The sequence below is a fragment of the Drosophila serrata genome, unplaced genomic scaffold (assembly GCF_035046125.1).
Source record: "Drosophila serrata isolate PLE 108 unplaced genomic scaffold, ASM3504612v1 contig_334, whole genome shotgun sequence".
Taxonomy (NCBI): Eukaryota; Metazoa; Arthropoda; class Insecta; order Diptera; family Drosophilidae; genus Drosophila; species Drosophila serrata.
Window position 1 is genome coordinate 63,389 of NW_028257232.1, and position 12,735 is coordinate 76,123.

At 39.5% G+C, this 12,735-nt stretch overlaps 1 protein-coding gene across 1 annotated transcript; it reads left to right on the forward strand.

Annotated features, from left to right (window-relative positions):
• The first annotated feature begins 11,484 nt into the window (after nt 1-11,484).
• LOC110180241 (uncharacterized) lies at nt 11,485-12,679 on the forward strand. Its single transcript, XM_020947898.2, has 2 exons — nt 11,485-12,120; nt 12,179-12,679. The coding sequence occupies exons 1-2, from the start codon at nt 11,643-11,645 to the stop codon at nt 12,616-12,618; spliced, it is 918 nt and encodes a 305-aa protein (XP_020803557.1). The 5' UTR covers nt 11,485-11,642; the 3' UTR covers nt 12,619-12,679.
• Nucleotides 12,680-12,735: the final 56 nt, after the last annotated feature.

Here is a 12,735-nt window from a genome sequence, read left to right on the forward strand (position 1 = left end):
CATTTAACATTGCCTCACGATAATAAAGCTATTTCAGGTATTGTGTTCCTATCCAAACCAAACGCTTATATCAGCTGCGCCATCGCAAACATGCTTTATCATTTGAAATGCTGAAACATCTTGGCAGCAAAGGAGTTATTTAGCTAGACCCTACCTATCACCTTTTAAAACCTACTGAACTACTGGGATTCCATTCATAGCTGATGATCGTGTCATCGAATACCTAAGCGTTAACTTTTATTCGCAGACACGACTTCGAGCATCCTTTATAGTATCTAGCTTCTAATTGTCTTTTCATTTTTTTTCTTTCCCCAGAAAAATTAATTTGCCTCACAAAATTGCTTACATAGGATTTCAATCAAGAGTCTCCCGTGTTTGATGACTTCTTGTCGTAGCTTTTTTGTTTTATTTTTATTTTTTTGATATATTTTTTTGTTTTTCTTTTTTTTTTTTTACAAGTTTCCATTTTTTCTGTAATTTTATTTTTTACAGACGCGTGGCATTTGTGTAATTGACGGCGGCGTTTCATTAGGCAGCCAAGCAAGGATTTGAAAGGATGCGCAGTGGGTAAGAAAAAAATTGTGGAGAGCTACCCTTAAAAACTGCTTGAAAAAATGACTGTGTCAAAGGTTTTTGCCCAAGTTCTGGGGGTCCCAGGAAAATTCGTTAGCAGGCCCAAGCACGCTGCCGGTGGCTTCATCGGAAGTTAGCGTCAGAAGCATTTTTTTATTCCGCTACGCTTGTTGCCAGAGGCCTCTTCAAACCAAGCGGGGGAAATGGCAAAATAAAAAATCGATGGAGTAATTTCTGATTAAGGCAGTGGTAGAAGGGATAAGGACATCGGCGGCAGAATACCTTAGCATTCAGGGACACCATGGCCAATTGTCACCCAGTCAACTTCATTTATCCATACTTGAATTATAAAACTATATCTGTAAAAGAGCTTTCCTAAGTGAAATTTATGCATTTATGACTTGGATATCAACGATTCAAAATTGGACTTCTGATCCAATTGCTTACTTCGGGAGTATACAATCGGCTTCTCTTTTCTTGGTAACTCCTTTCTCGTTTTTTGGTAACTTGAATACAACCCTTAGCTTCTTTGGCCGTTTCTTTTAAATATAAAATTACAGTATAAACATTAAGTTTAATACCCGCAAGTGCGGATGAGTATTGGTAGCATTGAAAATCGGAATGAGGGCTTGGGAATGGGTGCGGGGGTGCGACGGCGTCAGCGACAAATTCAGTTTCTGGCAGCCGTTTTAAGTGCCAAGCCCACACAGCCAAAGTGGCTGGCAGGGTTGTAGCTCACTGTAGTGAGCGAGTTGAAAAAAATGTGCCACCCTCGGCCGAGGCAGGCGCAGAAAAAAATTCTATAGCTATTAAAAAATGTAAAAGCGAAAACAACGAAAATCGCGCGTGTAAAGCAAGAGTAGAAAATTTGAATAGCGCCCACGCCGACGCCGCCGTTAACTGCGCAGCCTGCGTCGGGGGATAATGTGGAAAATTGTGTTTTTCTCCTTGTGGGCGCAGCTCCCCTCGCGACGTTTGTCCTGCCATCGTGCTAGCTCATTTGCAAAGGGTGAATAAACTTAAGCGAAATGAGAAGCAGGAAAAACGAACGATGTTGGAGCACGTCGACCAAGCTCAAGCAAATAAATCGCTAGGGAAGCAAATGCTAGCTTTTTTTATATTTGGTCCATATAACCAGTCTGTATTTCCGTTGGAAGTGTATCTGATTACAAAGTCTTATGTCAAAATGGAATGTTTTTATTAAACACTTTTTGAAAGTCGGAGAGTCCGATTCGTCGATAACTTATTTCTTAAGAAGGTACAACGAGACGCTCTCACATGCCTGTTCAATTTACTCAACAAACATGCTTTTAATTTTAAGAGCGCACGTCGAGAAGATACCCAGGACCCCTTCCATACTGTGTCATACCACTGTCCCCCCCCCCCCCCCCCCCGTTAAGACGAGAACGAATCCCTTTCGCATGGTACTGTCTCATTTGGCAATTTTGCTCCCAGCAAAGGGGTTGGAGTTCATTACCACCGATGTTGATCGATATTTTAATTTTTTTCGCTTTTTCCATTTCTTCTTCTTTTCTACTCAATGCGTTTCCTTAGCTTTGGTTTTTGGCTTGGCTTTTTTTTCTTTTTTTATCTCATTTGCTGCTTTGATTTTCCTGCCAAGGATGTTGATGATGAAGCTCGATTTGCAAGTGTTGGCCTGTGTGTGTTGCAAATATATGTGGGTTGCCTTTTGTTCATTTGCATTCGACTCGTTTTCATTACGAGCCCCTGGATTTTCTCCATATCTCTACTTATCTACCTTCTCCTTCTAGTCTGTCTGTGCACACGTTTCCCCACGGCACTTTCTTTGTGGAGCGTTGTTATTACGTTTGCATTTCGGGTATCTAGACACGAGTCGGCGCTTCCTGTATATCCATAGACCATTCTTGGCAACTCTAGTTTATAGACCACTTTTCATATAATTATGGCTAGAAGTCTAATATGATTACTTCATTTAAGTTAATGCACATGAAATTCAAAACGAATCTTAAATATTTGCACACTCTAAATCGACATTTATGAATATGTTTATATGACAATTTAGTATACAAATTAAAGTTAAAAAACCTCGTAACTCAGCCAAAAAAGCATTCATTTTAATTCGGAAAGCTGTCCTATGCAAGTTTTTGTTAGGTTAAAAAATCTGCAAATTAAATAATTGACAAAAATTTATTTTCTTTCCTACATGCCCAAAATAATTCGCCAGTTGATGCTGATCAAGAATATATATGGCTTATAGGGTCGGAAATGCCTCCTTCACAGCGTTACAACCTTTTGACTACAAGTATAATACAGTTTTCAGGACAATCAGGATCAACTGCCGAGTCGATCTAGCCATGTCCTTCTGTCCGTCTGTCCGTTTCTACGCAAACTAGTCTCTCAGTTTTGAAGCTATCTGAATGAAACTTTGCAGTTAGCCTTCTATATACTCTCACTTGTATATATGTCGGAACGGGCCGGATCGGACGACTATATCATATAGCTGCCATAGGAATGATCGGATAATTTTTACAAAAAAAATGATAACAATTTCAGTTTTCAACAGAATATGATCAAATTTGAGATATAGCCATTTTACTATACTCTACAATTTTGTATAAAATTTTATGAAAATTGGACAACTATATCATATGGCTCCCATAGGAACGATCGAGAAATTAAGACAATTAAAAATTATAACATTTTCAGTTTTCAACAGATTTTCATCAAATTTAAGGTAAAGCCATTTTATATCAGTCTTAAATTTTGTGTAAAATTTTATGAAGATCGGACGACTATATTATATAGGTGCCATACAAACGATCGTTAGAAGTGGAGAAAAATGCACATCTGTGACTGTAAAACTGCAAATATAATATATAAAGGTGAATGAAATGAAAGCAGGTATTACTTCATTGTTTTTTAACACAAATAAATATAATTTATATTGTTGGGGTTCCAAGTCATAGAAGTTCTATCTGCAAGGGTATATAAACTTCGGCGTGCCGAAGTTAGCTTCCTTTCTTGTAATGATATAAAATCTATATTTACATTTTAAATCATGGGAGAAATGGATTTTATAGAGATTCCCTGATTCACTAATGTAATACATGTATTAAATTCCTTTTTAAAACCCGTAATATACATTCTTTTAACTCTTTAATATTAAATTAAATTATCTTAAATTGTTCCCTATTCATTTTATAGATTTACAAGTGCCTTCAATTAGCTAGAAGTATATGGAGTTCTTCTTGGCAATTATCCTGCACTTACTTACGCTTACTCTCTACTGCAATTGTTCAATTCGCATTTCGGAAAATGTAAAGGAAACTTACCTGGAAAGAGAAGAAGCAATGAAAATAATGATTAGTCAAATGTAAAGATATGGCCAAAAAGATGAAACTAATTTCGAATCAAGGAGGGGAAGAAAAATCGATCCAAGAGAGAGAGAGAGGCAGAAAAACCAGCTCGCTGGAGCGACAGGAAGTTTAATTTATGTGAATCATAACTTAACCAAGCATTAATTTTAATTCGGAAAGCTGTGCTATGCAAGTTTATATTTGGCTAATAAAGCTGCACACTTCATTTAAAATGTAAAAAGATTCAATAATTTTGTCAATTTTTGACAAATTTAACGAAATTTAAATGTACAAAAATTTATTTTCTTTCCTACATGCCTGCGATGATTCGCCTGTTGATACTGATTAAGAATATATATAGTTTATAGGGTCCGAAATGACTCATTCACAAGCTTCTGACTAAAACTATAATACAGTTTTTTAGTCGATATTAATAATATATTTGACATTTTGTTCAACAAATAAAAGTCTAAAAAACTCATTTGTAATCAAAGCTGTTATATTTAAGTTTTTATAAGGCTAATAATATAATTTAAAAAAATTAAAATTTTTGCCAATTTTTGACAAATTGAACTATGCAACCCGTTATAACATTTTTAAATAATTTGAATTTTTTTCCGTTGCAGGTGGCTTGATCGATTTGGCTGTTGATGCTGATCAAGAATATATATGATTTGTAGAGTCGGGAATTACTCTTTCAGAGAGTTTCAATATTCTGACTTAAAAATTTAATATCCTGCGATGTAAGTATGCAACGGACACTGAAAAGCTTTTAGATGTAGCCTTCAAAGAAACTACCAAAACAATTACGCCAATTATTGCGCATATAAAAACTTAAAAGGTGGTTCATAAAAGCACAAGCACCTAAAATTAGGGAAATAAAACAAAAATGTTTTTGTTTTGCCGAAAATCCGCCTTTTAAGAAGGAATGAGAAAAAGCATAGGTATGTTGACATCTTTTGTGGGCTCCTGGAACCATGGCGAATAAAAATGTCATAAAATTTGAAAAGCAGCCGACAGACAAGCTATGCAGGGGTGACGGTGACAGAAGGACGATGAGACAACATATGCCTAGCAAGGAATTGCAATTTTCCCGTTTTGGGGTGTTCTCCAGACAGTTCCTGATACTGTCGTTCCTTCTAATGCAATTAGATGAGTGCCAGGGAAGTCAGCGAGGACTTCAAGTTCGACGACATTTCCGTCCAAGTAACCAAATTTTGTTAATGTATTTCCTTGGTACAGGGAAACGCATATGAATATTTAATAGTTCATAATATGAGACATGATGCTGCGATATGCGGTGCCGGAGGGAGTCTGCTGTATCAACAGAAAAACCTGTATTAACAAATTATTTTTCAATTCGGCTTATACAATAAAGAAAGAAATAAAATAACATTAAAATTAAATTGCCTTGCCAAATATAAAGTGTATTTTATGAACTACACATGGATTCTAAAGAAAATTATCAAATAGATACACTATTTATAATCAGAAAAATATAAATATATTTGATATATGTATATGTTAGTATTTTCGAGAAACTCATTAAATACCATTAGTTCTACACAACACAAAACTATCACTTTTTGAGAATCACTTTGGACCTATGTATACTGGAACCGGCCGAAAGCCAAACTCATCGCCTTCGTATTTGTCTTTGCAACACGCGCATAAATAAATCTCATTTGAGAAGGCAGGCTGCGGGGGCAGTTGGAGCACGACGGGGATAGGGATGCGCTGAAGTTTGACCAATGGAAATTTGTTGATTTTGGTGCCGTTGAAGTTCCTTTGCAGACTGAAGATAAATGGCATTGGAATTAATTAAGTTGTTAATTTCCCATTAAGCACTATAGGCTGTGCACGTAAGGAGCAGATACTACACAAACATGTGGCAGCGGAGTAAGAGGCGGAGTGTGAGACCTCCTGACAGCACTTGACAAAATTATGTGCCCAGTGGCAACATTTAACCTTTCAGAGTGGTAGAAAGGAAACAAGAAAACACAAACAACTGCTCTGGGCAATACCGGAGCGCTCCCCCAGTATTACCCCAGATCCCAGCTCCTTTTCCGAGCCAACAGTCACATATGCGTATGAGTTGGCCGCGGAAGCAGCACGCGTCAACATTTAGTGCTGGTTTACCCGCCTTGCTCCTGTGGCCACATCCACATGTGTGCCATATTTGCATAAGGAATCTCGCACCAAAAGCATTACAAATCGTTGCCCTTCACCTACCGTCATTGCGTAAGCACATACGCTTCACCCCCAGAACGGTGAAAGGATTCGCATGACCTCACACCACACATACGAGATTCGCAGTTTCCCCCTCGATTTCCTTTCTCTCCGGCTCGCCTCTCATCGCTAATAGAGCGTAATAAATGTCATGTTTTCCAGAATCAGGCCGAGCTACTCCTTTCACCGTTTTCAATTGCTATTGTTGTTCCTGCTGAAAAGGGTCACACTCGTATGGGGAAAGCGGAACCCCTTGTCCTTATCAATTTGCTCGGAGAAATGAGCTGTTTATTTGATGATATTCCAGGCACATTTTGTATTGATTTGAGATGGATGGTAGATAAGTGAAGTTAACCCATTTGAAGGAGAGCCGTATCGGATTATGGTTTTCGAAATTTTATTCTTCCTCACTTTTCAATAGAAGTAGGAGTTACTGTAAATAAATATTGAAAGAGATCAAGAAAAGATGCTAACTTGTAGCTTGGAAGTGGATCAGGGAAAAGAATTTGATCCTAACATAGCAAAAATGCATTAATTTCTATTCGCAATTTGTATTAAAATTTTTAAATAGTGTTATTTTATTCTTAATTAATTAAGACTTATATATGCAATCATTTCTTTATGGCCTTCACAGAATATACACATTTTGCTGGCTAAAATTAAAATGCCCTAATTTTAAAAGTCTTGGCGTACTGCCGCGAATAATTTTCATAATTTCAAACTGTATGCCAGGTTCTCATTCTTTCTTGTCCAAAGCCGCCATTAAAAGCTTACAAATTGTAACTTATATCCATGAACAAAAATATGAGAAGCTGTGCGGGGGAAAAGGAGGACCCATAAGGGGGTGAGTGATGAGTGGTCTTGGGGCGGACGAAAACCTTTTGTTTTTATTATTTTCCAATGCCCTTGCTGCCCTCGTGAAAATCGAGCTCTTTTCCTTTCTGCCTTTCAGTCATCCAGTCACCTCCTTCATTACAGCTCCCGTCCCAGGCTGCTGTTGTTGTTGGTACCGCTACTTTTGGCCTACGTGCTCTTTGCTTAATTTTAAACACCCCCTCATTTGCATAAATGAATTATTTTCAACCCCAAAGAAGCATCAACAAAAAATTAAGATTGGAATACGGGGAAGGCGAGGAAATGAAAATGAGAAACAAAGTGAAAGGCAAGACAAGAAATTGCTGTGCATGCGCAAATTTTTCAAGTGCAAAGCGCTGTGATAGAGAAAGACTCGGGAGAAGACGAGGAAGAATGGGGCTGAATGGCACTTAAAAGTAAGCTTAATGGGCAACTGGCCACGTCAAGAGTTCAGGCCATAAAAAGCCCAAAGGAAAAACAAAAAATTCCGATAATTTTGTGCTCTCTCTCAAATTCGTTGGTGCCTGCCTGATAACCGTTAAACGCAAACAATTAAAAATGACAGTTAGGAGGAAGCAGGGTACACAAAGGACATAAAACTGCTTGAAGACCAGGTGTATATGTGCCCCTTCCCCCCTTGGCATGAAATGACACAATTTCAATTTCAGTTTCAATTTTTTTACCAAAGAAGGAGCATCATATTCCTGTTCGTTACGGAAAGGTAACCCCGAAGTGCAACTGCTTTCCAAGATATGTCGGGCCTTGGTCCTTGATTGACCTGCACCTCACCCCCGCACAGGATCGGTAGTTATCGGGCTGACAGTCCCTCTTCCTTCTGTCCCTTGGCAACTCTCCCGTTTTTTGCCGTATTTGTTTGTTTAGCAGCCAAATGTCAAGCGGGCGTTGGTTTTAGTTTTCCCATCCGCTCCTTTGTGATCCTTTGATCCACAGTTGCAATTCCTTTCGGGCCCGCTCAAGAGTTAAGGCCATTGTTAGACGGAGGGTGCGTTACAGACAATCCGCTAGCTCTGTTCCTGTAATACCCTAAATGAGCGTAAAATATTAGGCAAGATTGGGTTTAGGAGCCTATTGGATGAGGCCTTTAATGGGTACCTGACTGGACAACCCAGCCTCTAATCAATCATTTTGGGTTTGTTTCCATTCAGACAATGAAAATCTATTCATTATTTGATTTCCATGGCCTTGTCCTTCTGCAAAAACTCAAAGGCAGATCTAATGAATTCTTAAAAGGCTTTACCAATAGGCCACCAGAATGGATGAAGAAATTTTTAAATATATATATAAATATATATTTCTTATAGCTTTTTAAGTTGCCATCACACAGCTACTTTTGAATAAAAAACTGGTCGAATGCATAAGAACTCGTAGCCCATACTTAAATATCGTTTTCAGTAGATCTATGTATCGTCAATCGAATTTTGCATAACCAGCTCGATATTGTTTCGTCTTTTATTGTCGTCTTTTATTTGGCAGCACACAAGCGTTGAAGGAACAGAATCTACACTCAGGCCAGCAATTATTCTAGAGATTAGGAAAGCAGGTGGTCCCCTATTTCTTGGCTTGCAGCCGCTGCAATTTGAGACCCATTTCAGTTTACAGTTGCGTACAGAAGGGACGGAACGTGCAGCTAACAGAGATGCAATTACGTTCCAACATCGATTGAGTGGAAGTGATTAATGCCATAGAAGACGTTAAAATAATGCCAGCACTTCCCGATACTTCTTACTATTCCCTCGTCTATTTAAACCAACCGAGATCAACATATTATAACTTTTTATTTTCGAGTTTCACGAAGAAATTCTTTTCGAAAAACAAACTCCCATCAAAGAGGCTCAGGAAACAACTCAAAAGCCGAGACAAGTGGGCAAAGCAGAATGCAAACTTGTAAGTCCTTTTTCGACAGCTGCTTTGGCTACCAGGGAGTATTTATATGGGCGGCCGCCAGGACTCCACAAGAAAGTTCATTAAAATTATGCCCTTTTCTAATTTTGAATTGGTCGCCAGAAGGAACGGGGGTATGAGGAGCACGAGGAGCGTACGATAGGCACTTGTTTTGGCTTCCTCGTCTTTTGCTTTTGACAATAATCACTGGACTGTTAATTTGTTTCAAGCACAAATTTCGGTTGGCCCTCGTTTTCTGTTTTTCTTTCCAGTTGAAGAAACTTTGGCGCATGCAAATCAAAAGAAATCAAAGTTTTGGAATAAAAAAATAATATAAAATAAAAATAAGCGGGAAAAGCAAAACTTTTCCAAATTCTGGTATTGGCCTCACTTTGGATGGGTGGGAGTGGCACTCCCCACATTCACCCCTGTTTAAAGGAAAAGGGTTAATCAAGCAGCGGCAACCTCATTGGTTGCGTGCCTACTGCCCACTGGGCAGGGGTTGTGAGACTAAAAGGGTTAAAATGCTAAAACAAACGATTTTCCACTGCGGCCGGCCATTGGAACGAGCTGGAAAAGCACCCCTGCATTAATGTTGATTATTTTTTAGCGGAGCTGCCCCCGCCCTTTCTCCGCATTTATCTTAGGCCTGGCTATATATATGAGCTTCGCTTAGGCTTTAAATGATGTTGGGACGAGAAACAACCCCATCGGAAGAGCAGACGTCGCGCCACGGTAAAATATGCAAATTTTTTCATTACAAAATGTATACCACTCACAGAGGGTATAACCGAATGGCCGACACACGGAAAAACAAATATCCTTCATAGATCATTGGGCGCACGAAGTTTTTGGGCAATGTTATGAAAGGGTGAGTATAAAGAGTATTACGGCGCCGACTAACATCAATCTGCCTTTTTCAGTTCGATAACATTGCTGCTTCTTCCTCATCCCCTTGCCAGCAACGACGCAGGGTTGCCGGCCTGAGGTTGCAATAGGAACCCCCTTCCCAGACGCCTCATTTCACATCTTTGCCGTATAGAGCACCCCCATCACTTAATTTTTAACAAATGTTCTTGTGCGCCATCCTTGCTTCGTCTCGCTTTGTAAAAGAAAAGTTCGCGCTGTTTTCCAAGGGTTGCCTCGGGGGCAAATAATTTATGGCACCCGTGTGTACTGCCTCCTGGCTCTAACCAAGCTCCAAGTCTTTCCCCTTTGCCGCTGTTCCTGTGCCCCTGCTTTCCTGTCCCCGGCTAATCTGACATGAGCTTAATGAGAAAAATCTGCAATTTGCGTCTTTCGTGTGCGTGTCGCATTCTGTCCTCATTTTCGCTTGTGTGCGCTTTACAATAATTTCAACTTTGTACGAGTTGGGGCTGATACTTATTATGCGAAAGATTTGGGCCTTTGGCGCATTTTAAATGTTATACCTTTGGGTTTCTGATTACGATAACCATAGTGTTTCCAGCCAGTACTATGATTTAAAAGCTCTAAATAAACATCGCCGTCGTTAAAAGGAAAATAACACAAAATTAAGTAAGGAACAGCAGCAGCTTTGATGGATACACATTGCACGGAGCAATTAAAATTTTCCATTTCATTCAACCGAAAACGTAAAAAGTTTTACCTTTTTGAGTTGTAGATATTTCTTTTCCTTCTTTGATTTGTTTTTTTTTTAACATCACCAAGAAGACGATGAGAACCGCGGTAAAAACGTTCCCTAAATGTAATTTTACCCACACGTCTGCTAACCAATAGGGCCGTTCATTTACACTGAATTAAGTTTATCATAAACATTGAAACCCAGTCCCGGTCTAAATATAAGCTGTCGAAATGGAAGAAAAATTAAACCGCCTGTCACTTGCAATTCTTTTGCCCACAGGCAGATATCCGCTTCAGTTACAGCCCCAAATAGAAAAATTAACCAAACCGATCAACCGTTGCCTTGGCAGAGTTACGAGGAACAAAGCAAACTGTTTCATTGATTAATAATAGTCAGCATATGTATTGGAACGGCTAATTAAACGGGCAGATTTTGTAATAATCAGTTCATTCATTCTACGATTACAATTGCATAAAAAGCGGAATATTAAAATAACGTCATTTATGTACGCCGTAGCAGACGTAAAATTTCTTTTTGGCAGCTGCAGCTTATGCAAATTGTTGGGTATAAAAGGGATATGGAATAGAAATAGAGCAATTTGTTTGGTAGGGGTTGAATTTATAGCAGATTCTAAATCGATTTCCATCGAGAAATAGGTTGAGAATACCAAAGGCGACAATATGCGACCAACCAAACTTTGGCTATTTAGGAACCAAAAAAAACCTTAAGTGAATGCATTTGATTTCCTGACCCTCAACGGTCCTCTTCAAAATTTGAATGAACCAAGCAGGTGATAAAAGGTGGCCCAATAGAAGTTCACACTTTAAGCTTTACCTTCTTATCTTGTATGTTGATTTGTATTTATGCTTGAGTCACACACAATACGTAACCCAAAAACTTTTTAACTGTGAAGCGGACAGGTCCTCTATAATACAATACCTCCTCTATTTGGAGGGTTCAGGAAAGATGAAATTTTTGTAAGAAAAGGGTCTGTTTATTAAAAGGCAAGGCGGCAACATGCTTACTGAAAATATGTCGAAATGAGTAGTATGCAACAAAATAATCAGTTTTGAATTGTCAAACAAATTTTCATTTACACATGAGTTTTTCGAAAACTTTCCGATTAAATTTTAACTGAGAGCATGGGTACCTGCTTGGAACGTTATTTTTGCCCAAACAAGCCTGTGTGCAGCACAGGCAGAAGAGCCACCTTCTACTATCCCGGTGGTGGGACCTACTCCGGCTATTGGTCTTGCAACAAACACCATGGCTGGGGCGTGAAGAAGACTGCAAAGCGCACCTCCAAAGACTTTTCGGGTAAAAAAGAGCCCGAGGGGCAGCTCGTCTACGAAGGGAACTGGGTGATGAACAAACGGCAGGGAGTCGGATCAATGTTACGCAAGCGTGGCACGGATGTGCAGCTGATTTACTCGGGGAGATGGTACGACGACATGAAGTGCGGCGAGGGCAAGCAATTCTATTCCGATGGGTGCGTATACTTCGGCCAATGGTTAAGAAACCGGCGACATGGAATCGGCATTCAGTGGTACACAGATGGGAGCATCTATGCGGGCGAGTGGGAGACTGATTTCCGACACGGCCTGGGGGTCATGTTCTATGGTTCGTAGTGACAATTAATTTAATCGATACTTCCCCTACTAAATGATTGAAAAACTAGCTAATGGCAACCGCTATGAAGGACACTTCGCACGTGGATATAAAAACGGTGAGGGTGTCTTCTATCATATGCACACAGGCCAAATCCAGAAGGGGATGTGGGAGAACGATAATGCAAAGGTGTCAGTGGTGCAGGATGAGCCCACAATGCGATGCAACACTGGAGTGACTCCATATCCGATTCCACGGAACTATCTCAAGTATCCGAACGAAATAATGCGGGAATTGTTTCAAAAGTACAAGGTGGCCGGCGATAAGCCTCATCGTAGATTCAATGACAAAGTTAGTCTTGGCTTTGTTCATCATTACCGGCATTATGCCTCATTCGAAGAGCGCTTGACCTCGCCGACCAATGTTAACCTCTATCCTAACGCCAAGTTAGCCTGCACCTGTGACTGCGAGCAGATTGCTAGAGCAGAAACCACTGTTAGTCAGATATAACCATATCTACACGATACGATGTATTATTGTGTCCAATAAAATTGGATTGATTTAACTTTCAGGGGAAAAGTGAATTTCATTCCAGGGACATTTTTGGTAAGTATGCGCTCAATATAA